General features: G+C 38.1%; 1 protein-coding gene across 5 annotated transcripts in view; it reads right to left on the reverse strand.

Moving 5' to 3' along the window:
• Window positions 1-26,657, reverse strand: part of PAPOLG (poly(A) polymerase gamma) — a 37,811-nt gene extending 11,154 nt beyond the window's left edge. Inside the window, exons 1-23 of one of the 5 annotated variants that reach the window (XR_014881725.1) lie at window positions 26,535-26,657; window positions 24,678-24,836; window positions 24,541-24,607; window positions 23,836-23,917; window positions 23,643-23,752; window positions 21,584-21,637; window positions 20,522-20,633; window positions 19,753-19,842; window positions 19,091-19,229; window positions 18,855-18,927; window positions 18,652-18,772; window positions 18,272-18,356; window positions 17,832-17,885; window positions 15,740-15,859; window positions 15,321-15,430; window positions 13,419-13,540; window positions 13,166-13,332; window positions 12,261-12,367; window positions 11,961-12,184; window positions 11,107-11,188; window positions 10,597-10,653; window positions 9,708-9,819; window positions 539-9,584 (exon numbers count right to left, since the gene is read on the reverse strand). Coding sequence is in view for 4 of the 5 variants with exons in the window: in XM_085218473.1 (XP_085074599.1) it covers window positions 9,721-9,819; window positions 10,597-10,653; window positions 11,117-11,188; window positions 11,961-12,184; window positions 12,261-12,367; window positions 13,166-13,332; window positions 13,419-13,540; window positions 15,321-15,430; window positions 15,740-15,859; window positions 17,832-17,885; window positions 18,272-18,356; window positions 18,652-18,772; window positions 18,855-18,927; window positions 19,091-19,229; window positions 19,753-19,842; window positions 20,522-20,633; window positions 21,584-21,637; window positions 23,643-23,752; window positions 23,836-23,917; window positions 24,541-24,607; window positions 24,678-24,836; window positions 26,535-26,551 (2,241 nt within the window). In the remaining variant the exon portion in view is untranslated. Of the gene's footprint in view, window positions 1-538; window positions 9,585-9,707; window positions 9,820-10,596; window positions 10,654-11,106; window positions 11,189-11,960; window positions 12,185-12,260; window positions 12,368-13,165; window positions 13,333-13,418; window positions 13,541-15,320; window positions 15,431-15,739; window positions 15,860-17,831; window positions 17,886-18,271; window positions 18,357-18,651; window positions 18,773-18,854; window positions 18,928-19,090; window positions 19,230-19,752; window positions 19,843-20,521; window positions 20,634-21,583; window positions 21,638-23,642; window positions 23,753-23,835; window positions 23,918-24,540; window positions 24,608-24,677; window positions 24,837-26,534 lie in introns of those variants that run through there. The other 4 variants (XM_010706362.3, XM_085218473.1, XM_010706360.3 and 1 more) reach the window with 4 other exon arrangements.
• Between the last annotated feature and the right edge of the window lie 444 nt (window positions 26,658-27,101).

Raw genomic sequence — 27,101 nt, forward strand, 5'->3', positions numbered from 1 at the left:
AATGAGGTCTTCCCAGAGCCTTCTCCAGACTGAACAAGCCCAGCTCTTTCAGCCTGTTTTCACAGAAGAGGTGCTCCAGCTAAGTTCTCTTTCGAATATCCTCTGCCCCTCATAAGCCTCTCACTCACAAACTTTTCAACTTTGCAAAAGATACTGGCTGTCTTCCAGCCCAAAGCTATCTAATGCAGTGTGTAACAATGTTTTATGAACAGAAGTTTGGTATCTTTATAAACTACTTCTGGCCAAGTAAGGTGGAGGGGAGCCAGAATTCTGATCTCCTTTGCATATAAAATACTAAAGCAACAGAGACCAATGAATAACTTTATCCAGGAAAAACTAGGAAAAAATCACACTCCTAAAGACATAGAGAAGGGGTATGTCAGCTTCCCTTGACTGGATTTGAACAGTTTTAATCAATGATGCATTCTTAGGCTTGTTCACAGAACAAGCTTTGATTACAACAGTAAGCTTAGTAAGTTTTCAGGACATGCAACAATACGTTAGCAATACAGCTGAAGTGTCATGAACTCAAACATACTTTTATCAATTAATTTATTTATTTTTACAGGCAAAACTTCCACTTGGGTTGTCTGGAACTTTGTCTGAGTGATAAAAAACATGCAGCCATACAAACTTACTATTCATTTAAGTATTGCAAGAGAGATTTACCCAACAACTTGCTGTAAACTCTCATTCATTCAGAAAGATATAACACACCAGTTCATATATGTAACATTCATAACTATACCTACTTGATTCAGTAGTTACAACCTTTTCCCCAATAAAGATTTGTAGCTTTTGCTGAAGCCAACAGTCATTTTAAATATTGAATCTCAAGAGATATGGCTCTGGGTCTAAAATGCATGACAACAAAATCAAATCTCATATCAGGGCTGTGTGTTGGAGGCAAGCCCATGCCAAACCTAGCTGCTATGCTACTTAGTATTGCAGTACTTAACATGCACCTTAGGAATTAGTATCACCAATCTCTCCAATTCATTCAGTTCCACAACATCATTTTGTGATGCTCAATGTCTTTGTGACTTTAATGCATGACCTTAAGCAAGTTGTCTCTCATACTAAGTGATACTCTGTGCTAGACAGTTTTCCATAAAAGATGTACTGTAATGATTTACTCTTTGAAAGGCTACATTCATTCTTCATACAGACAAACAGAAAGACATCTCTAGCAGTATCTAGATCAGAATCTCAAAGACCAAGTAAAAAGCCATCTACAATTTGGACAATCAGTACTCTGGAATTTTTTCACAACTCTGCTATCAGGAACTACTGGGATTCCTCCTAAACAATCTCATCAATCATACAACTAGCAGCTTAAAAATCAACAGGTGGTTAGTTACAATCCCTAGAGGTAGTCACAACAGTCTTTCTTAATGGGATACAGTAATGATGTGGACAGGGAACCCCCACTGCAGGCATAGACAACATGTCTTTAAAGGGTAAGGATCAAACACCACGATCTCACACATTCAGAAAATTTGGCTTCAGTTTCTAGTATTGCCACAAACTTTTGACATCTCAAATTATTAATTTCTGTACCAGATTCCTCATATGTTAAAGCAGAGATTTAAGAGAAATTCTCATAAATATTGTAAAGAATCAAGTGTTGAAAAATAATTTGACATACTGTCAGGATCAACCTTGAAGAAAGCACACAACAGTACTAAACCTTAATACAAAATTTTATGGAAAATTTGGTGGACACTCTGGTTCATCCTCTCTCAAACTAGTTAGTGGTATCCATTACTTATCAAACTTATCAAACAGAAGAACAACAACAGCTTCCCTTAATAAGCAGCTGAAAAAGAAAACAAACTAAGCGAAATAAACAGTAACAGAGAAAAAAAAACAAGTTCACATACAAGCAAGAGCTGATGAAATAACATGATCTTGGTTAAGAGTCACTAAGAACCTGTGGGTAATTTCTAAGTTGAAGTCTTAAACTTTTCTAAGTTTTCTAAGTGTTTTGCTTTTATTTGACGTTTGAGACCTTTGCACAAGAACAGAAAAGTGCAGCCGGGTTTCCCCACTGACATCACAACCACTGAAATTAGGGATGACCTTTAAGGCTGAGAAAATGCAAGATTAAGTCTGAACATCCCTATCTGAGCTCCACAGCCAGCCTTCTAGCCAGTGTTACTAAAAAGTGAACTGAAAACGTATTTAAATAAGCAGAGCCTGGAAAGCACTGAGATACTACCCTTACTGAATTTTCCCCCAGTGAAGTTATAACATGGGAAATAAAATCAACTTCATTACTTATTTCTGTTAGAGGAATAATTTAGTAAATAGATTTACAGTTTTGCAGGCTTGGGCCAAATATTTACCTTGGATTACAGAAAAGTAAATATCTCTGTACTTACACAGTTTATCATTTAGTGTAACACAATGATTTATTTATTGTGAGAGCAGGAGAACAGGGGATTCCCTTGCTTTTCATTGCTAACACTTAACTAATTGCAACAGACTCATTTTCCTCAAAATGCAACTCCCAGAGATATATTTTTGTCTCAACTGATTTTCTTAACTAAATTGTAGCATTTTCTATAAAGTGGCTGTTCACAGTATCTATCGTATTCGTATTGCTCATGATTTGACAGATTGGATTTATTTTTGTAAATACAAAGCCTATGCTGGTTTGTTTCCAAACTCTAACATAGCTGAGGTACAGTATTAGTAAAGACCTGTAAAAACACCTACAGTAAGTTGGAAAAACTAATGCATGCTATGCCATCCAGACAGAAACAGAAGTGAATGTAATGACCAAGTACAAGCCTTGAATAAGTACTTACTTGCTTCTGGCTTCACGTATATGAATCAGGGCAGGACAAACATTCAGTTTCCTGAAAGTCTAATGCTTGCCTTGCTTAGAGGAGGAAAAAAAAAAAGCAAAACTTAAAATAATAGTTATTTTTTTAGCTTAGTTATTAGGAATCTGTGGTATTGCTCACAATGACAAGTTTATCCCCTTCTGCTTAAGTAGTGGAAAAGACTGTACATAAAATGTAAATTCAAATCTAATACATAAGAAAAAAAGAAATGTGAAAAAAAATTCAAAAAGGCGAGAGTAGTGCTAGAGAAAAAAAGCCAAGTGCTTGTACACAGAGTGAAGTGCATATGCACTTGGTTACAGTGTTTATATGATCAATTTCTGTTCATGTCCACTGAGCACACAGGAAAATACTAAAAGTTGAAGAACAAAATTAATTCTAGGAATTTCTGGCTCTCGTACCTACTGGCTATAGTGCTTTTTTCCCACTCATATTGCCATCAATGCACTTTGTTAGTTATTGCAAGTCAACACTTCCTATTTTAAGACCACATTTTCAGTTACTTCCAAGTTTGCAAAAAAAAAAAAAAAATTCTTTGGAGAATGACTGCACACACTGTTCCCACCTGATTTTTTGGAAAAAGATGACTCAGTTGTTTCCAAGAAGAACACATGGGGAAAATATATGATGCTTTAATTATATTCAAAGAATTCTAAAAATTTTCAAGAAACTCTTCTTCACATTTCAGAAACAAGGACATGAAATTCAGTATGGAAGTTGTGCTGGTGTCACTATTGAACTTTTTACTGTTCCTTTGTAAAACCACACAAATCTGAGCACATGTTGAGCCTTTGAGAAGTCTGAACCTACACATGCCATATTTGCTTAGAAACAAAAAGTATTCAGATTTCTCTCTACTGCACACTCTGCAGAGCCTGCTGGATGTTTTCTGCAGTAGGCTGCCCAGCTGCCCCCAATCAAAATTGAAAGAAGATAGGTTATTTCTCCTCTGATTTCAAGGCTATCAGGAATTTTTGCCCATCAGCACAGAAAGAAGTACCGCCCATTTAATATGTAATAAAAGCAAGATTTATTTGGGTGGAAAAAGAAGACAGCAAAGTAGACAAAAGTCTCAGATGAGTCAAAGTGAAAAGGTATGGATAAGAAACAAGGATGGGTGAATGCAGCAGGATGAGTCAGACAGAGTCTTCCCTGCAAAGAGGAACTGCACAAAAGACAAACTGACTCAGTTTGATTTCTATCAGTTTCTTGAATGTCAGACTGCTGAGAGCTCAACAAGTTGCATCTTCTGTAATAATAGAAGAAACACTCCCCTAGTTAATGTTAGCATTCCTAGTTAGCATTCCTCATCCTCTACAAAAAATACACCAGGTCCAGCAGCTCCAGCCCTTGAGCTGCACCTACAGTGCCATGCCAGTGTAGACAAAGGTGTAGACAACAGCTGAAGAAAACAGCCACAGATGGAGCCATGCCAGCCAGTGAGCTCACACCTCATGATTCCCCTTTCTTCAGCTCCAGAATCTGGAAAACATCCCTACTACACTCTGCTGAACCCAGAGCACAAAGCAACGCAGAGTAACAAAAAAGCTGACCAGTCAGCAGTAGATGGTCCCCACAATCCTTGCAGGCTGGTAGTCAGGGAATTAGGCAGCAATGCTCCCCAACCACACATCCTCCATATGCTGCAGTGCAATCACGTGCCAGCCCTGTCCCAGCAGATCTCGTCCCCAGCCACCACACAGGCCTTATAGCAGGAAACCTGCAGCATAGGAAGTTGGACCCTCCTTGCTAACTCTTCCAATCAGCAGAAGTGCACACATCTACAGCAACCTTCCAGTGGGCAGGCAGAGATCACAGAATCATAGGCTCAGGTTGGAAAAGACCTTAAAGATCATCAAGTCCAACTGCAATCTAACCATACTACTCTAAAAACCCTCAGCTAAATCATATCCCTGAGCACCACATCCAGACCGTTTTTAAACACATTCAGGGATGGTGACTCAACCACCTCCTTAGGGAGCCTATTCCAGTGCTTACCAACCCTTTCTGTAAAGTTGTTTTTCCTGATATTCAACCTAAACCTCCCCCGGTGCAACTTGAGGCCAATTCCCCTCATCCTGTCACCAGTGAGACGAGATCAGTCCCGCTCTGCTGCCTTTCAGCTATTTGAAGAGGGCAGTAAGGTCTCCCCTCAGCCTCCTTTTCCCCAGACTAAACAGCCCCAGTTCCTTCAGTCTTCCCTCGTTGGGCATATTCTTCAAGCCCTTCACAAGCCTTGTTGCCCTTCTTTGGACCTGCTCCAGCACCTTCATGTCCTTCCTGTTCTGAGGTGCCCAAAACTGTGCCCAAATACAGTACTCAAGGAGAGGCCTCACCAGTGCTGAGTACAGGGCAGGATGACTTCCCTAGTCCTGTTCACGCCATTCCTGATCCAAGCCAGGATGCCATTGGGTTTCTTGGCCACCTGGGCACACTGCTGGCTCACATTCAGCTGCCTGTCCATCAGTACACCACCTTTTCCATCAGGCAGCTTTCCAGCCACTCCTCCCCAAGCCTGTAGGGTCGCCTGGGGTTGTTGCAACCAAAATGCAGGTCCTGACACTTGACCCTATTGAAACTCACACAGCTAACCTTGGCCCATTTAACCATTCTATCCAGGTCCCTCTGTAGTGCCTTTCTTCCCTCTGGTGGACCAACACACCCTCCCAGCTTGGTATCATCTGCAAACTTACTGAGGGTGCACTCAATCCCCCCATCAAGATTGTTGATAAAGATGTTAAACAGAAGCAGCCCCAATACCAAACCCTGGGGGACACCATTCATTACCAGTGCCAACTGGATTCAATTCCACTGACCACAGTTCTTCAGGCCTGACCATCCAGCCAGTGTTTCACCCAGCAGAGTGTACGCCCATCCAAACCATGGGCAGCCAGCTTCTCTGTAAGAATGTTGTGGGGGACAGTGTCAAAGGCTTTCCTGAAGTCCAGGTATACCACACTGACAGCCTTACCTTCATCCACTACGCAGGTCATCTTATCATAGAACGAAATCAGGTTTGTCAGGTAGGATGCATCATTCATGAACCCGTGCTGCCTGGGCCTGATCCCCTGGTTGACCTTCAATTGGTCCATGATGGTTCCTGAGACTTTCTGTTTCCTAACCTTCCCGGGCACCAAGGGGAGACCGATAGGTCTGTAGCTACCAGGATCATCTTTCCAGCCCTTTTGGAAGATGGGTATCACATTTGCCAGTCTCCAGTCTGCTGGGACATCCTCATAGCCAGGACTGACAAAGGATGACGGAGAGTGGCTTGGACGGAGAGTGACTTGGCAACCACATCTGCCACACTGCACTCTAGGGTGCAGTCCATTTGGTCCCATGGATTTGTGAGTGTCTAGCTTTCAGAGCAGGTCCAAAACCATCTCATCATGGGTTATGCAGGGCCTATTCTGTTCCCCATCCCTACCTACCAGCACAGGGGCTTGTGTGCCCAGGGAGTAACTAGTCTTACTACTAAAGATTGAGGCAAAGAAGGCATAAAGTACCTCAGCCTTATCCTGATCCTTGTTGACCATGTTGCCCTCGGCATCCAAAAAGAGACAGAGATTCTCCCTAGCCCTCCTCTTACTGTTGATGTATTTATGAAATATTTATTATTGTCCTTCAACTTAGTTGCCAAGTTCTGTTCGAGCGGGGCTTCGGCTTTTCTGATTTTCTCCCTGCATAGCTTCACTATGTAATTGTGATTGTCACAAGTTGCTTGCCCACTCTTCCAAAGACCATAAACTTTCCTTTTGTTCCTGAGATAGTAGCCTAGAGCCCTCCTGGGGGAGGGGAAGGGGCCTGTTTTCACAGGAACATTTCCAGCGTGCCCCCTGCAGCAGTTTGATTTCCTTTAGCTTCAGGGCCCTGGTACCTGTCACTCAAGATGGGTATTAGTCCCTTGTAGTGGAAATGGCTAAGTCATGGCTTTAAACAGTGGTTGAGCACCTGGTGGCAAGGCAGGGCTAAGCCAGGGGGGGTCAGGTGCACAAGTCCAGACCTCATTTAAGAACTGGCTGTGGAGGTGAGGGCATCCCTCTGGAGTTTCCTGCATACTTGAGGCTTTCCAAAGGTTACCATTTTCTTTCCTTTATTTCTGTGCCCCCTGCTGTTGTGTTTGAGCGAATCCTCACTTGCTGCTCACGTGATGCTTTGCTGTCATTGTTGCACTTTCCATTGCATAACACCCCTCGACTGCAGGCAGATGCATAACATGTGACAACCACGGCCTTTTGTTTACTGGAGTAATTCATAGGATCGGGCTCTTTTTATAAAGTGCGATGAGGTAATAGTAAAAACACAACTAGGGGTTTTTGCTTGTTTTAAAACTAAGCAGCCTGTTCCACTTTTTTTGTATCACAAAAGCAGTGAGCCTCTCCTTGCCTCAACCAGATGTACCAGTTTCAAGATAGATTATTTCCTTTGATTTCTGTACTTGCTAAGGCAGCCACGTCCAACCCACAGCCCGCACACAGTCCGACACAGCTCTGTCCTGCGTCCACCCCCTGCCCCACACCATCAGGGTAGCAGCTCTTCCCCACTGAGCGGCCCTGCCCCAGGCACGCATCCACTGCTTACAACAACCAAACACTGCTGTGATGTTAACTCTGCTTCGGCTAAAACCAGGGCACAGGAAGGGTGCATAACAATGCTATCTCATGTCATGAGAAATAATTCCATATATTTTGATATTTTTCCAATCACAGTCCTGCAAACAGAAAAATATTCAGCCATGTTTTCCATTTTGATAAAGTGATCTTGATACGTACTCTCAAATTCTAAAACAAAAAAATCAGCAATTTTTGGTATACTTGTGATTCCATTTTCAGTTGACCTGAAAATTTTCAAATAAAATGTGTGGAGCTGCAATCAGATGTTCAGCTCAAAAATCTGATCATGTCTCTCAGCCCTCTCTTACCACAGAAATTATTCCTCACTTCACAATCATGCCTCATTTACGTCACCACTGTTTGGTAGTACATACATTTGTGAACAACTGTTTTCAAGGATGAAGCACAGGAAGAGAAAAACTTCATTCAAAATCTGATGAGCACCTTGGAAGCTCACTAAGTGTGGCAATCACTTCCCTGAACCAGTCACCCTGTAGACTATTGTAAGAAGTTTTCCTGTTACAAAAAAAAAAAAAGCAAACCTATCTACTTTAGCTTTAATTCCTTCAAACTCATGGCAAGCTTTTATCTATACAAGTGTTGAAGTTATATGTAAGTACAGTAGCTAATAACTGATATTTAAATATTGCCTATGTGAAAACAATGGTCACAAAGTATCATTTTCACAAACCCACTCTGTGCTCAGTTCCTTCCTTTTAACTTTTGATTAAATGCAAGCCTTGCAGTGAAGGCTGGGTGGGTTTTTTTGTTTTTCGGAGCAGAGGGTGTATATAAAGGGAAGAATAGGACCTCTCAAACCCACTCAAGATTTTTAGAAGAAAAAGGTGCTTGAAGAAAGGGTGAAGCCAAATGTAATATGGGAGAACTAAATATATACTTTAAGTATGGTCATACTCTCTCCGCAAGTTTGGAAAACCAGCAGTAGGATAATGTTAGAGAAGGAAGATTTCACAAGATTTGTAGGGTCCTTAAGTTTTGTTACTGAGATTTCATATGAATGCTAAAGATGATCAAAGCTCAGAATTGCTGTAAGACAAGCACTCCATTTAAGAGGAGTATCTACTGTCCAAATAGCAAACTGGAACACCAGCTGTCAACTCACATCACAAGCTGCACTATTCACTCAGGGTGTATTAATTCAAGACAGGAAAACATCAACAGTAGTGGAGCAGCACTATTGACTCAAGTTGACTCTAGCACAACTGTCATTTTGCAGAACACTGTGTTTGTCCCTGTCTCCCCTGCCCACACCTTTGGCTTGAAATTTTTAAAAAGAACTTTTCATTTTCATAAATATGGAAACAAGAGACCGAAATTTTAGATTTCTTTGGAAGATAGTATTTACAATACATACAAAAATACTCTGGAAAAGACATTCAACTTCATTTACAAAAAATACCAGATTATAAAGAAATTACAGTAGAAACATAGCATAAGATTGTTCTTTTTTAATCAATAGTTATAATTTCTTTCCACCCCCCAAAAAACTCTAATGCACTTAACTGGGTAAGAAGTGTTATAAATGTTTATAGAGCCAGATTTAAGACTGCTACACGTAACTATTTAGAGTCCTATTGCATTTTCTTCAATAGTGAAGATTTATGGGCCTCTATGAGAGACAATAGGTGCGTAGTACACAGCTGTGCTAGACAGTTGAAAACTACTGCCTGTACAAAATTGAGCATTATTGTGACAAATGCACAGGGGTGTATGTGCCAAACTGGAAAATACTTTAAGATAAGAACAATACATCCACATCAACTAGGAAAGCACACATGAATATAAGCACATACCTACATACTTGAAGCCACAATGTGGTTGCAGTGACTAGTCAACCCTGTTTACATACATTCTGAATCCAAGTCACAAGACAAGCTGTTTGTGTTTTTTTTTTTTTTTTCAAAAAGCTGTTTCAGCTAGTGATTAAGACTTTTAAAAAGACTTAAGTACAGCTACTACAAGAGTACACATGAAGCAGTTCCAAAGGAAGCAAGTGCCTAAACCAGTACTACTTAAAAATAGCAGTATGATTTCCATAGCCAGTGACTCAGCAGCAAGTGATCTTGTAAAATCTACACAGAGGAGTTTCTTACAATACCTGCAGGTTAAAAAACACAAGTGTTTAACTAGGTAACATTGCAATACAACAAGAGTAAACCTCCATTTATTGTTGGGAGCCACAAAATAAAATGAACCAAGAAACAAACGAATATCATCTTACCTGAAGATGCTGGTTACTGGTTAAGGGTAAGTCTGATGGATCTTTTAATAATACGAATACCATTTGTTGGAACAGGAGATGAAGAATCTGGTAGTTCTTCACTGCAGAGCCTCTATAACACACAAAAAGATGCCACGGGGGAAAAAAAAAAAAGTACATTAAGAAGTAGCAGATAAAAGTTTTCTAGCTGAATAGATCATCATCTCTTATATATCAAACTAGTATAGCTCAAAATAAATATTCATAGAAAAGGATATTTTTCACTTTTCACACTTATTTAGTTACCATTACAGTTTACAGAAGAGGAACATTTTCCTCTCTGCACACTTAAATTCTTGAGAGAAAAAACACATGATGCCAAAAAAGTTGCTCAAAGTCGTAATAGAAGCAGCTACTGTTCCTCTTGGATCCATGGATCAGGAATACAATGCCTCTACAGTTGAGAGTACTTCCAATCTTATAACCACCCAGTTCTTCAACATTTCACTTGACTCAAGAATACATTTTGAACACTTTTACATTTTGACACTTTGAAGCTTCCAGCCCTGTCACTGAAGTTAGTATACAAATATTTAAGAGTAGTTAGAGCTTAGAGCACCTTATAAAAGGTCTGCAAGAAACATATACATCATTTTAATAAAAAAAACAAAACAGCAAACTGGAAAGAATCTGTCATTTTGGGGATGGGAGATGTCAAATGGAGACAGGGATCTCGAAGCATAAGTTCTTGAAATCTTTGATTTCACTTTGCAAATGTGAATTTCTGTTTGCAATTCAATTCAGAAGCGTGAAAGGTAAAGGCTTACCACTAACTAGAAGAATCGGTTTTAGAGGTTAGTACGTAAGCCTTTGCATACAGAAAGAAAAATCTAATTTTGCTTCCCAATACCTGTGACCTTGATGTGTCAATACTTGCAATCAGCCTGTTTTTTCCTCCAAGGCCAACCTAAAAAGCAAAAAAGGATCTATTAGATACTATTCTCAAATTTGTTACTTAAAAGAGAGCAAAGCTAAATACACACGTGCATTGACATCCTCCACCTTTTAGATAAATACTACATTTTCACTAAGTTCCTATGAGCATACATGTGACGTTTCAGGTATTTCAATTTCCACTCTACCAACAAGACCGCATCCTGATTTGAGAACATGCCCTCAAGAGTTCATAGAAAGCAAGAATAAATACAGGGCTCTGTATCCTCCTTTGAAGGGTTAAATGCTTCAGTCTTTATAGTAGTATTAGTCTGTAACAACTTGATTTGCCGATACAGAAAAATCTATTTAATGCATGACAAGCATAGACTAAAAAGCATACTTTTGTTTACATCAGTAAGTGTAGAGTATGTCATGAATTCTCAATATTACAACACTCCATTTACTCTACTTTGAATAAAACCACCTGAAATTACATTTTCTGTAGATCTTCTCTTTACATCTTCTGGATTACCATCATCTTTGAAGGCTGAATCCTGGCCAATTAACTAAAAACAAAATATACAGGACTCAATTCCTAGACTAAAGTTACCTTCATACCCAGGTAACAACATTCAGTCATATTAACGATTCTTATAATAACATTTAGACACTGAGAACATTAACAGGAATCTCAGATCACTTGAGAAGTCTTACTATTCATCCTTTACATTTATACTTGAAATATTCAGTATTAGTTAATAATTCCAAAGGTCGGTGATTCTTTTCAAGATGCAAAATTGAATTGTTCTTGATTTCTGCCTCAAAGCAAAGGTTAAGTCACAAAAAGCAGCCCTTAAAGGAGATTTTTTTCTATAGTAGAACTAATCAAGCATGAATCTAAAGCTTCCATGAAAACAAGATTTAACAAGCAACTTCATGCTCTCTTCGATAGCAGGATGATCTGTGTTTATAAGATGCATATCTCCTTCAGTTAGAAATAGTTATGATGTTTTCTAAATTGTTTTAAGAACTGCTTCCAAATGAGCCATTTCCTTTGGTAATTGGCTAGAGCATGAACAAAAATTGTAGCATTTAGATATGATGTCACCAGACTAGAAACATCAGTCAGTGTCAGATCATGAAAGGAACTGCTCACCAGACACACACTATATCCAAGACAATTTTTCATACTTGCATTAGTAAAACCATCCATATACTTAAGTTTAGACTCCTGAATCTCTTGGGGATGTATATACATATTTCTTATCAGTTATCTGATTCATTCTGTATCAATAAATACTACTTCAAATCCTCCTTAGGCTAACCTCTCTTCTCTACCTTTTCTCTGTCTTTTGATCTCTTAGAACATTCTTTTGAAGCAGGTGAATGGGGTCGCTTAGGTGCAGCGCTCTTTGAAGTCGTAATTTGAGTCCCACTTAGTTCATGATGTCCGTGGACAAAACGTGTTCTAAGTTGAGAAACTGTGTTATGTCCTATTACTGTAGGAATGGTGCAGTCAGATGGAGGTCCTGATGTTCTTATGGCAACTGCAGCCTCCATTTCTGCAGGAAACATCAAACTTTTAGACCTCAGTCATGAAGTTAAAGACTGCATTCCACCTACTGCCTTAATACGTACTTGAACCAATAACTGGAATGGAGATTCCCTTGGACACTGGTGACACAGCTACATGAGTCATCTTCTCTCTATTGTTAGTACCATTCCTTCTCCAAATTGTGGCATTTCTGTAAAAACATGTTTTTCACAATGCTGGTGTAATAAAATACTAGTCCAAAATACTGTACATCAGTTGCAGAATGTTCATGCACGACAAAGACAATCTACCTCCTTAGCTTTATTAAGCAGCTCAGGCACATTCACTGACAATCTGGTAGATTGTTCCACTGAATTTCAGATTAAGGATGAATATTGTCTTTAGGTGAGCCTCCATATACTAGTACTTTTTTCCAGCTTTGTATACGCAGTGCTCCATGCTACTTACTTCATTGAAAGTGTCTGTTCTTCTAACAGGTGCCACCCCCCCTATTTTTTTTTTTTACTGCTACTTCTACAATACCAAACTAAGCCTAAATACAGCTGGCAATACACTGAAGTATCTCATGTCCAAGTTCTTACACAGTCCCACTAATTCAGTAGCAGTAGGACTTTTTATGATCAAGACCAGTAATAGAACTCAATTCTGCTTGGCATTAACCATGCTTTGTTAGAAAGAGCAGTTACCTACATATAAAAATCCTCCAGCTTCAAACAGTTGTACTCTAACCTAAAATTACTTATACTCAAAACCAAATAATTGCTCTACTACCAAGTTCTACTTTATTCCTACATAAAGACGTATAGGAAGTTATTGTAACAATTTCTTTCGATTCACTCCCAAAGGAGGTGCCACCTTTGTTCCCAAAGCCACTGGGGTATCCCACATTCTCATGATCTTCATAGATTCAAACAAGAAGTCCTAGATCTTGTTCATATTATGAGTCAATTAACAACAGTTTCCTCAGTTCTAAGGTTTTCATACTAACCTTTCCATCTCTGCTGTAGAAGTGTCCAATTTAGATAACATATTTAATGAAGAGGAATTATATGATGTTCTGGAGTTGTCATCTCTCGAACTGTTCAAGCTTTCATTTGAAGAGGCCCTTTTGCACCGAAGCCCAGTAGCATTTTGACTAATATTTAGTATGCTTTGCTGAAACAAGTTTGGAAAATGAAATCTTCCAATAATTAGTAAGCAAGATAAAATTTCCAGAAGAGTCACATTATTTGTAATCATACCTTCTTTCTTTTTTGTAAGGTTCCTGCAGGCAAAAAATAATGGAGATGCTTTCTCTTCACATAAGCTGTCTCAATCTTCATACCTTCCTTTAGCATGTTAATGTTGTTTGCTTGCCTGTAAACTAACACGCAATTTGGTATCGTAGCTTAATGATAATGTTCACATTACAGAGTTATCAAAGCTACACGATTTATTTGGAAAGAACAAGCCTTTGAGGCTGTTCTGCCAAAATAAAGAACAAGAAGTTTCTCACCCAACTAACCACCAAATGCAACTCAAGTACTCCACACAGTACATCAGCTCACATGTGTTTTCTTGAGACCATTTCACATCCAGTACAGACCAGACAAATAACAGATACTTAAGTTCAAAGGTGTTTATGTACTCAGTTATAGCTAACTGTGCAGGCTATATCTGAGCTGATTTTAAGTTAAAGGAAATAATACTCCATTGCCATTAGTCTTCTGATTCAGAACAGTGAAGGTATTTAGTTGATTTTCTGGAATACCCCCATTTGTGCACAGCTGAAAAGAGATCAGATGCCTTATTCAAGATTCAGACTAGTTTCATATTTAAGGTGCAACTGTATTGCGTTCCCTCCCCTACCCCCCCATAACAGTTCTGTAATATCATCCAACTTACAGTAGTTCAGATTCAAGAATTCAGTCTTCCAGAGAAGGCAAAAACTAGATCCGAGGTACATCTGACTTACCAGAATTGCAATTTAAGACAGTTTTCCTCAACTGCCTGCATTTTTTTTTTTTAAATGCAAGTTAACTGTTACACTAGCACAGCAGAATTAATACATAGTAGACAATAGCACAGCAGAATTAGTGCTATTGTCTAATATGTACGAGTCTGAGGAAGTAAATCTCATTCAGCTTAAAAATTCAGATGAGTTAAGATGCATTCTTCTATGTTCTACATCCCAAAGCATGAGGTAAGGTGATCAGCTTTTACCACATTTTTAAGTGGAAATCTAAGCTTATGCTGTTGATAAACTCTCCATCAGCATAATAAACATTTAAGGAAGTTCACAGTTCAAAGTTATTTGTCCTAACACTTACCACTTCAGAAGATCAACCTGATTTCATTAGCAAATTATAAGGTCACGAGCCTGACAGCATACGTGTTTCTGAGAAACTCATGAGCAGTCAGGTCAGGAGTTAGTAGGCTACAGAAAAAACTAATTCCAAATGACTCCATTCCCTGCTTTCTCTTTATTTTAGCCTTACCTGACAATACATACAATTGTCAACATACAATATTACTGTTTTTCTACATCTATCAAAAGTAATGATGGGAGATGAATATGAAGTTTTACATGCAAGACTGCATGTAATTACAGCATGACAGATCATTGGCTTATGAACTTTTAAGGTTATCATACACAAACATTTCTGAAAAAATATTGTAAATTTTTAGAATCTGATGCAATTGACTTCCTGTTTCGGAACAACTAACTCCTTTTTAACAACTGTAGATGTTGACTGGATATATCTACAAGATTCACATCTGACCGCCTGCTTTATGAAATGCAGTTCTTCCACCAATGAATTCAGCATGATCTTCACTCACCCACTAGAACAGTGGAATTCTTAGGTTTACAGTAGCAATACCATTTTCTTGTTGAATACTATAGTCCAGACATATCTGTACTATGTTTGCAGTTCCTTGCTTCTGGTATATCTGTAAGCATTTCATCACTTTGTATATGACTAATACACACCCATTTTAAGATGGACTTCATTAAAGTGTCAGAACTGGAAGATTTTAAAGATACCCTTTATGTTGGTCCCTAGGTAATAATTAACAGGGGAAAGTACATTTCACACCAGGATGCAACTTCCAGTAGAACCAAAAAAGAAACAAGACTAGAGCAAAATAAAATACAGGCTTACCTGCATCTGTGAATGACTGTATATCATACGTTAAATCAATCTTAGTACTTTCTGTATTTTCCAATTTCCTAAATATGATTCCCAGAAACCACATTGACACATAGCGACTCCTAAAGAGACAGATTCAGAAATCTATCATTTATGCTGAGATGCCAACTATGCTGATGAATAGCCTCAACAAAGGATTGAGACAACAGTTTAGTCGTACACAGGAATTAAATACTGAAGTCAACCCTTACTTAAGCTCCAAGTACTTTTGTTGGAAGTTTGCCCTTCTTGAAAAAATCCAAAGTGTTCAGAATCTTGCACCTACAGAACAGTAGGTACATAGCAGAACATGCTAGACAAGTTGAGATAAATGAATGTAAACAAGTTAATACAATGGCTAAACTGTATTTAAGAAGAGTAATGAAACTCACTGTTTACAGTGTTCTTGGTTGCCAGGGAAAGACTGCGGATTTACATGTGCAATATTTATAAATTCATTCCTTTCCAAGTTTCCAACAAGCACGCGAATTTTAGATTCAACAAGGCCAACCCTAAGAACAAGAAACATTTGCTCAGTTTTACCATGCCCAAGGGGGTAACTGTCTTTTTATAATGTAATGCTAATCAACTAAAAAGGAGTAAGCTCCTTTCAGCTGAAAAGATAGGAGATTTTACATCACACACTGCAGTTTGAGATTGATCCAGTGATAGCAGAGCTTTAGAGTTTCCAAAGACCAAAGTTTATCTATTTTGTTTTTATTTTCATCACAGACTACATTTCATCAGAACTGTGGGAGTACAATCAGCACATCCCAGCATCTCTGCCTGCATTTTAAAGTAGGCAAAACCCTAAAGATAATCAGGATGAGCAGTTCAGAAAGTCAAGTATAATTACATTTGGGTGAAGATGGAATTCTTACAGGTTAAACACAGAAGTTTACCATCCTATAATAAAGTTGCAAGTCACTTGAACTTCAAGACACAAACCATGCCCACGGAGTAATGCCACTTTACCCTTTTACCTAAGAACACCACTAACTTTGAAAGCAATTAAAAAAATCTATAGGAAATAACCTACAGTAGTGAACAAGAGATGTGTTGTCTACTCCCAAATCCAACCAAGAGCTATGAACTTAGAGCAGACAAACTGAAACAAGTTCATCTTTTGCTTTTATGTTTCTACAAATACACAATCAAGCCTCATTTGGCTCAACTTCTACCACCAAAAAACTTCAGCTCTTACTGAAGTCAGAATTTTCTTCATCTTGCAAGCAAAATGTTTGGACACAAACTTTGTTGTATCAAAAAAAAAAAAAAAGATCAGAGTTCTTTAGCTTTAAGCCCCTGCCCATAAATCCTTGTTGCACACTTAATTATGACTGACAAAGCTGTAGCTGATACAGCTGAAGTGGACAGATTCCAAAGTTCAGAGAACATTTCAAAATAACTAACAGGCAATAAATATACTTAACAATACATTGCAAAGCTAAGAATAAAAGTCATAGTACCTTAATTCCTCACCTCCTACTCCTTGCTTCAACATACATAAAGTTTTTCAGCACACAATGGCCAGAATTTTTGCTGTATCTCCCTTAAGGCAGGGCCAAACATCACATCATAAGCAGTGGCTTCCTCCAACTATAACTGAGGTTGTTCTCACATAGTTTTGCAAAGCAGACCAGCACTTCTGCAGCCTACCTATACACTACCAGTCATACTGAAGTGCTGATTTTTAGCACTAAATGTAATAGGTGTAAATGCATTCATAGCTTAAAACTCAGTAAATGTTTCACAACAGATGCTCTGCACTGTCAGGCAGATGCCTCACTCAGATGAAACAGTATTGTTTCACTTCATTGGAGGAAAAAAAAAAAAGTAGGCTCAGAAGTCAGATGACTACCAAGCTGCAGCAAATTAGCATTCAAGAAAAATTTCACTGTAAATCAAATATTACATCTAATAAACAAGTTATAAATTAATTCTTTTAAGGTTACAGAGCAGTTGTATTGAAAGCTGGGATTATGCACAAGACAATCCATTAATACATAGAAAGAAAAATTAGAATTTCAGTAAAGTGTAACTTGAAAATAATACATATATTGGGGGTGCACTGACCACTGCTCTTGAAGTCTGTAAAATACCTAGCTTTCCAGTGGTTGTTACAGTGCTGGTTACATTAAGTAATTCATGTTTGATAGAGCCTTTGCAAAGAACCTCCTAACTGAAGATGTGTTGAGAGGTTTGTAAGGAGACATCTGCTGTTCCAGGTGACGCAGAACACCTGACCTTCAGGCATATTGCACACCAGTGCTGTCCTCCCTCATTGTGACTCAGATCTTTATGATAACTCCTCAAAACAGTAAGATTTACACTAGTTTTCTTTTACAAGATAGATAGTTTTTCATTTAGCAGATGATGCCACATTACACAGTCTAATATTTAATTTGTTAATAGAGTTAACAGTAAAGTGCAATAATTACTTGTATTTCAATTATGTACCAAACCCAAATTTTCAAGCCTTACCATTCTAAGTGATGCTCTTCAGTATAGGTGCTAGCAGTCAGTACAATATAATGTCTACAATCAAAACAGAAATATATTGGCTGAGGACTTTATTTCTTTAAACAAAGTCAAAACTGCCTTAAATATAGATAACGTGACATCTAGATAAGACAGTAATGTAAGTATGCAAGGTTGTATCCTGTATGCAGCACAGTATTAACTGATGAAAAAGTTATTACATTCTTTAGAGTCACATTCTGCTACATTCAAAACACTGCAATTGATCTTTTAATTAGAAACATGACAGTTTCTGCATCTCCCCTGCATTTATCCTTATTAAAAATCTAAGGCCACTTCCAGTACCTAAAAAGTAAACATTAATGCCATCTATTTAGATAATGTTTCAGTCTTTTACCAGTACACAAATCATTCCAAGTTCAGAAAACAGATTTCATACATACTTGTATTTCTGAAAGAAATTTGGTTGTTCAAAGAGCTTTGGCCAATCCGACTTTCCTTGGAGAATCTCATTTGTAACTGCGAGACCTACAATTGACATTGCAAAAATATGATAAAAACATGATATATAAACTCTGCAAGTTAAAAAGTTTTGAACATTAATAGATGAAAAGCAAGAATTCCCTTGACACAGAGCAAGTGTACTACAATATTTTGTTGTAGAACTAGGTTGGTCAGCAATACAAGATCATTTCTCTGTGGTCCATTCTACCTGAAAAAGCAGGACATCTCATGGAACATAGCCAACTCAAATAGCATTTTCACACAGTAAACATTATACTTTTTAATCAGTTAATAAGCACAGAAAGAACTTTATTTTTACCGTGTTTGAGTTCCTCTACCACTACAGCTCGTGTTGATGTAGATACATTGTATGTAGAGTTCTGCTGTGGATAGGCTGGGGTGATGATAGGCATTACATGGTACCTGTCTGATGGGTTGACCTAAGATGTTAAAACAGTTCTGTTTAGCATCAGTTTAACCCACAAGAAAGTTTTAAGGCTTTTGTATTTAATTTCTGCATACCCTAGGATCCCATACTGGTAAATTAAGATTATTCTCTTCAGGTTGTTTCAGCAGTACAGGATTTGGCCATTCCCTATAAAAGATAAGCCATTAACTGATAAACAACTGTTCATTTTAAAACTCAGACATGTAATTCAGGTTAGGACTGAATGTTGTTAATACAATTTTTAAGGAACTAACTTTAAAAAGGTTACTATTTTATACAGACTATAACTGGCATAAGCAATAGCTCTTACCATTTTGAAAAAATCAAGAAGAACTTGTTCACAAGAGTAGAAGCCAATGCATTTGGATGGAGTTGACATGTTCTTGCTACTAGCATTGCCCAAGAAACCCCACCAAGAAATCCCAGCATGTTGGAATAAATACCACGTCCTAGAAAGGATACTTTGTAGTTAGCCTATTCTTACATTCCTTCAAATTTATAGCAGACTTCACAAGACCATGTAGCACACACCACGCAAAAAAAAGCAGCTAAGAAGTGTTGGTTCTTACACTGATAAGTAATTGTTACTTCACCATTTCCCAAAATATTATTGCTTTTCTGCTTGTACTGTTACAGATACTGCTTTGCCCTGATTTCTATTCCAGGAAGAATACAAAAAAAAAAAAAAAAGGTTCTGCCATTGTTCTAGCACTTGCTATAACTACACTCCCATAAGCTACTTCCCAATTCATTATTTATCAAGGTTTCTGGATAAACTTGGCTTTCTTTTTTTTTTTATCATTTGTAGTCAGGTTCCCAATAAGAGTCTTATCTTGTTATGTCTATTGCCCAGAAAAAAAAAAAAAACTAACATTTAAAGAATTGTCTGAAGTACTTCTAATGATTTTTAACTTCCTTTTCAGCACGAGGCTCCCCCAAAAATTTCAAAGATCATAAAATCACATTGCTCACGTTTTGCCCACAGTTTAATTGCACGGAGTGTGAGCTGGAAGTTCTCTTTATTTGGTACTAGATGCAGTATTTCATCAGTAACTCTGCATCCTGTTAAAAAAAAAACTTAAGTATCAAAGTTTGCAGTAACAGCTACAAGTCCATTTCATGTTTGATACAATTTATATGTATCATATGGTTCTATGTTATTTTGGATCAATTGCTAACAACTTAATACTCACATCAAAAACAACTTTGGGATCACTTGTTTTGCATTACCTGGATTACATCTAACATTCAGGATCACTTTGGGTAACTGATACAACTGAACAGTTTTTTGTGTGTGTGTTTTTTTTTTTTTTTTTTTAAAGACACCAGCCAGTAAATTTTAATATGGCCTTTTTACATTTATTCTGAAAGCCAGCTTTCTTTCAACAGTTATATCTGTTGGTATTGATGAGGATTCAGGTATCCTCAATATTTTTGTTTTTAATTAATCACAATGCTTCTTTCTCTATCAAGTGCTTTACTTGGAGAAAGTCCTGTGGTATGCTGTAAGAATGCACATTACAATCAGAAGATACAGGAGCAGGATACAGAACAAAAGATAATACTGTATCTACTCACTACTAATGAAAGCATTTAAATTTAAAGCCCACTGTCACCTCCTCAGATTTTAAGAATACCGAGATCAGTTTCTGCATCTCACACAGACACTTGGATCAAGTAACATGCATTCTATACCAGTTTTAGTAACATTTTCTTTTTGAAGATGCATGACCATGCTTACCATTTAAGCTCCGTATACATCTTATATCCAGGCTTCTAAGACGCGAGTCATCTCTGAGATCAAGATTATCCGAAACAGTTTGCACAGGCAGTCTTGCAAACAGAAGATCAATCTTAAAGAAGTATCAAACAAAAAAACTCCTTGAAGTTCCATATTTTATTTACAAATTCTACAATGCATCACTTCTTTCTAGCCTAGATAAAAGAGTTTGGGGTAGATTTTTTGGGGTTTTTTTGGGTTTTTTTTTTTTTTTTTTGGGTGTTTTAAGACTCCGAACTTAGATTTCCCTTTAAAAAGCAAAGTTGCATCTTAACTCCATGACCTCAACTACAGCAGAGAACACTGTGTGGTAACCTCTTCTGAGCCCAACTTATGTTTAGTACAACCTGAGTTAAGAAAGTGTCTTTACATGACAAAAGCCATGAGAAGATCATTAAATAATTGGTTTCTATCACAGTGATATCAAGTAGTAACATGCTTGGGTACTTCAACACACACTTGCCTTTATTTAATGGAAAATATTTATTCAAGATACAAGAGTTCCTACAACTCTACTACTGACAAATGCAGGCAGAAATCAAGCAAATACTTCATTTTGTCCTATCACATTTATTTCACAATTACTTTTTCCCCCCCATTTGCAATAAAATGTTTATTACTCCGCTTACAACTCATACAGTGAAATACACAACATGCAGCCTTTTGAAGAAAGCTAGCTTGTCACAGCCAAGAAGAATAAGCAAAGCCTTAGCCTTTATTTCCAGTCTGCACAGTCCTTGTGAAATGGAAATAATTCAAGTAGGCTAACTTGGCCTACAGCACAAATCTAGAAGAAAACATCCTTGATTTTCTCATGCATGTCAAGCTTCCTAAGGACTGACTTTTCTCCAAACCTCAGTTCCACTGTAATGTCTTCTCCTGGATTGTGGTAAAGCTGTTCACCTATAGCTTTCTAAAAACCCTATGGTACCAAAACCCTAGTAAAATTTTCACAGACCTGTGATGATGCTAAGTTATCCTAATGCAAAGAACGCAAAGGACAAAAAAGAAAAAAATTCTTACCTCGATGCCATCAAACTCAAACTTGACAACAGGTACATATGCATCTTCTACTGCCTAGGAAGGAGAGGATAATTAAAACACCTTTTGCTACTTTGTCATTTTCCTTAAACTACAATGAAATAAAAAAATTATACTGTTCATATAAGTACTGAGTTGCCTCTGAATCAACAAAATTGGATAAGCTGCAGGCAGTATTGTACTGATACTAGAGTTAAAGTTATTTAAGCTCATTACTTATACATATGAAGTTTTTTGAATGCGACTGCCAGAGGAAAAATAAGCTAGGGAAGCACTTCTCCATCCCCAAGGTTTAGACAGCAGAAAAACTATCGTATAGATTGTCTCCATAAACTTAAAGCAGGAGGCCACATATGCTAGCACTTTTGCTAAATAAGAAGATTGACCTGAACTGACTCAAACTGACTTTGACCAAATTGACTCAACTGACTTTTTTTAAAAAAAAAAGTTTACTTATAATAAAGACTACAAAGCTCACAACTTGAATTTGTTTTTAAAAACAGAGAAGACAAGAATGAACAAGCATAGCCTCCAATCTTAATGTAAGCACAAGAGCTAGGCTTATTAGCTCATGTTTCTAGGAGAAACCACTGAAGGACAGCCATTTCAGGTGCTAAGTGCCTGCCCCCCACAGGAACAAAGCCTCTTTTTCCTTCTATGTTTAGCTAGAGTCAGATTCTGCAAGCAGCATTCAGGTAAGACTGCTACATCTAGGGATAAGCAATTCAGGCATCCTGCAAACAAAACAAGAGATATGAAAGTAAAAGGATGCATGAAATATTTGTTTAAATTCTAACATACAAAAAATAGGTAAGAAAACATCCAGCAGCCTGTAGAGAAAGTGACAAGGGCAAAGCAAACTAGCCTCTGTTCAGCAAAAGGACATATGACTGCTGGCCTACAGTGGAGACCAAAGGCTAGCACCAGAGTAGAACTCACAAGGGAAAAAAATCCCCACCTTTTCAAAGGAGTCCACATATTCATTTCTCTTCTCAAACTAATGACCCGAGATAACCTTCAAATCTTATTACAGCACTCAAAAACATGGACATCTTGGAGATTTAGTGCCAGGAATCACTAACTCAACAAGTGAAGCACTAGCTGATGTCAAAATGATGTCAAAGATTTAACTCTGGTGACAATGCTAAACGGCTGTTCTAGAAGCATCTATAATATTATCCACTAGATCTGCCAAAGCAAACAGCTGTTTCTTAAAAATAAGTTTTCACACCTTAGCTGTGAAATAATATTATGATATTGTGATTAAAGATCATATTTTGTGTTGATTAGCCATACAGACAGAAGTCTGAACACGTTCCACCTCCTATAGAAGATGCACACCATGGCACAACACCTTCACTAGATACTTGAGTAATACATACCTTAAGGCCTTGATTAGAGTAACATTTATAATATTTTCACTTCCCTCCCCCACGGAAGACGGTATTACCCCTGCTCAGAAGTTGGCAGGTCAGGAGTTCAGCTCTATATGCAAGACATGCAACATTCTAGAAGTGATTTTACAAAGCAGTAATGTTGTATATTTACATACACTTACATCTGCTCCTATTAGCTTTATATAGAGCTGTCCACATGCATCACTACTGCTAAATCTCAAGCTAAGTACCCAGAAAAGGAGACAAATGATTTGAAAATACTGAAGCAAATCCAGTTCTATGAAGAAGTACTGACAGAAGCCTTTCTACATCACATTAAATTTAAGCTGACCCTTCTGCTTTCTACTTGCAAGTAATAACCTCATTTCCAAGCCCCTTACAACATCTGAAATTAAAGCAAAACTCTTAGTGGCAAATTCAGTGTTTGCTAGAGCTGGGTATATGGACAAGTGTACCACAAAGATTCCTATTATGTATAGCCACTGGGGAAAGGAACCAAAAGCTTGTCTTCAACATTTTCATACCACAAAAAACATGTTTAAAATGGTCAAGAACTTGTAATACATTCGCTACTAACATGAATATCGAACACAACTGTTCCTATTTGTAGAAGTAACACCATCTACAAGGAAGAGCTTACTTACTCTTAGATTTTTTATCTCTTCCTGATGCTTTAGTTTTTCAAAGAATGACTGAAAGAAATCTGATCTTTCCACATGTCTAGGAGCAACACAAAGAGCATCTATGTCAGCACCTACAAAGAGATTCAATTTCTCCTGTTATTGTTGGTAGCCACTATCAGTCATCAGAACTATGATCAGATAATTAGAACTTTACCTTTGGTGTGTACTCCAAGCCTGTAAGAACCAAATGTAAATATTCTGCCACCAACATTTTCTACCACTGAAGGGGGAAGGTTCTGCAGGTAGGAGAAAGTTTTCTTTAGAATATAATACTTACTGAACTATGTGCAAGTTTAATTAGAATGAGTTACTTTGATTATATCCTTAAACGTGGCTTTCCACCCCCGTATTGCATTGTTAGTCAAATCTCAAACGGATTAATACTTTTTTCCTAAAGTAAGCACTTGCAACTCAAAAAAGCATGAGCAATGCACAGTCCTTTAATTATTTTTATACAAATTAAGACCTACTATTAGCCTTCCAGAAGAAGAACTTTAACATTATCTTATACAATATGCAAGTCTAGCATAATTTCATATTAGATTGAGTTCTTCAAGCTGTTTGGGGCAAAAATTGGTGCCTATTTAACTTCCATTTGACCCCCCCAAAAATATTCATCTTCGTTAACTGCTACAACCAATTGATACAGCTGCTTCCCAAGTTTATTCACTATCTCAAAGACTTCAAGATCTTGATATGAATAATCTTTTCTACCATATTTCAGTGCCAGTTACCGGAGCTTTACTTGACTCTTAAGAGTAAAGATATAAGTAGAACTTTAGCATAAATCAGTGGTGTGACATTAATAGAAACAATGAAGCTTCAGTTCTTTCAATAAGAGCATAATAAGAATTCCTACCTTGCTCTCACCAAGTTCAAAAATCCATTCTTTGACCAAGTTATTCAATTTACAAAGAACAACCAGCCTGCAAATAAAACTCACATTAAATCTGTTCTCAAAAAAAAAAAAATTAACTAATATTTGTGGTTTTATACCTGTGATTCAACTCCTCCTCATCTTCAAATACTCCAAATGACTCCATTACTTCAACTAGCTTCTGAGTATGAATATAATCTATATCCTTTGGAGGAGCCAAGCTAATTGGGGAGGTAACTCCATAGTGCCTGTGTGGCTGGTTCTGCAGCATAGAAGTACTATGGGAGAAAAAAAAAATACTGAAGATGCCATAGAAGCAAAACATACAGAAAGAAACAAACCAAAATCTCACTGGCTAATATCTTCTACCTTACATGTTTCCAAATCAATTTCTGCTGGTCATTAATATTGATAAAAAATCATTTAGATGAGTTTAAGATGCTCTTATTGCAAGTGTAAAGTTATCAATACTGAGAGTCAAAACTATTAAAGAAACCACAATTATGAATATGAGATACACTCTAAGTTGCTACGACCTTAATGCATTTTATTTGGATTGTCATAGACAGAACCAATCACTAGGAAATAAGATTTGATATCCACTAAGGGCAACCCTGTCTACAGCAGAAATTCTAGATACACTTCTGTTTCACACTGTTTAACTTAAACTACTCCCACCAGGTTCCTGCTAACATTAATCAAAACAATTTACAACAAGCTCCTTCTAGTTAGATTGAAGTATGATACCACAATAGCAAACTGCAAAGTAGAAAAAGAAAAAAAAACAGATTTGCCACATTTCTACTGACTTTGAAAGGGTATTACACTTTAGTGTAAAAGAGGACAGAAAATGAGGTGGTCTACTCAATAGAGTTGATGCTGAAGATTCAGCGTTACCTTATTTTTGTTCAGGGAAGAACATGAATGAAAACTATCAACCAATCTGCAGCTAATGCTGTTAGGAGAGCCTTGTGCTCTTAACAATGGTCAACTTCTATAGTTCAGACATCTTAGCTGTACACACACACACACACACACACACACATCTATATTATATATAAAAAAATATCAGCTGGGATAGTCAACAAGTTGTGAAAACATTAAGGTACCCAATACATTTTAGCTGAAATGGGAAGACCAACGAGACAATTCCAATGGCTGACCTAAAGGAGCCATAGAAACTGACTGCTTGCTTTCACATTTTCAATCGTTGTCTTCACTCCTCCACTGAGGGGAAGATTTATCTCAGTGTAGCTAAACCTAATTGTAGCTGCAGTTTTTAGTTGTAGACACTTTCTGGTGGCTTTTTTTTTTTTTTAAACTCCTTCCCACACTCTTCCACATGGCCTTGTTTCTCAAATGAAGTGTCTGCTACTATATTTTTTAAAAAGTTCAGAGACTTTTCCAACTTCCAGCTTACAAGTGAGGACAACCATGATGAATACTGTTCTCCTTATGACACCATTCTCACAGGAGACAGAAGAAAAGCCTGTGTTCCTTCTATTGTTTGCTGTGCATTACACCTAAGTAAAAACACATCCAGCAGCTAATCAGTGAACAGGAGGGCACAGCCTGCCCTAGTTCTTCCCTCGGAGAACAACATTAAGAACGACATCACTCAGGTACACCAGACACTCTTGCTCTGATTAACCCTTCTGGTAGGCTCCAGTTTTAAACAGGAAACGTAACTTAAAGCAATCCATTCACAGAGCCACACGGACCCGGGACTAACACCATCAACTCACTTTTTTTTTTTTTTTTTTTTTCAACCCTACAGAGCCCTTAACCCATTCTACCGCCCTTCACAGGGGGGTTCTTCCACGCTTTTAGAAGGTCTCCCCGAACCAGGCAGTTTTCCCACCCATCAGCCTCTCACACGAGACATCAAGCACTGCAGCGAGAAACAAGCCTCAGAGAAAGGCGCGGGGAAGAGGACGAACGGCCCAAAAGTCCCGCCACCACCATCGCCGCCTCACCCGCCCGTCTCCCTCATGGCGCACACCGCACTGCCGAACCCGCCGCAGCCAACGCCCCACTCCCTCCTATGCTGCGCGCCGCCCGCGCCTCCTTCCCGCTCACCGCCGGGGCGGGGCTTGGCGAGGGGCACGCCCCCACGGCCGGGCCGCACCCTCGTCTGCGAGCTGAACCTGAGCTGCTTCTGCTTCGGAGCTCCGCTTAGTGGCTGTGGTGAGGCCGTTGAGTGAGAGGTGATGCCTTTCGCTATCTCACCTGTAACGCTTGACGGGACGTCGAGCACACGAGTTTTTCTTCAGGTGTAACAGAGAAGAAAAAATCTCGTGTTAAATGCAAATGGTGGTTAATCAAGCTTAATTTGATTGCTGAAAGCGCGTATACTGGGCAAGAGAAAAAACGGTTTGTGCTTGAGAAACAAAGGCTTGTGTCACGGTTTGGTGTGGCTAGACAGAATGCAGTAGCAGCGTGCTGCTTGTGGAGAGCTGTGGGGTGCAAGAGAAACAACAGTTTCATAATGATCCTGTGATTTTAATAGGAATTCCAATTTCTCATTATCTTTTGAAGATACT

This window comes from Meleagris gallopavo, chromosome 2, assembly GCF_905368555.1.
Source record: "Meleagris gallopavo chromosome 2, MGAL_WU_HG_1.1, whole genome shotgun sequence".
NCBI lineage: Eukaryota > Metazoa > Chordata > Aves > Galliformes > Phasianidae > Meleagris > Meleagris gallopavo.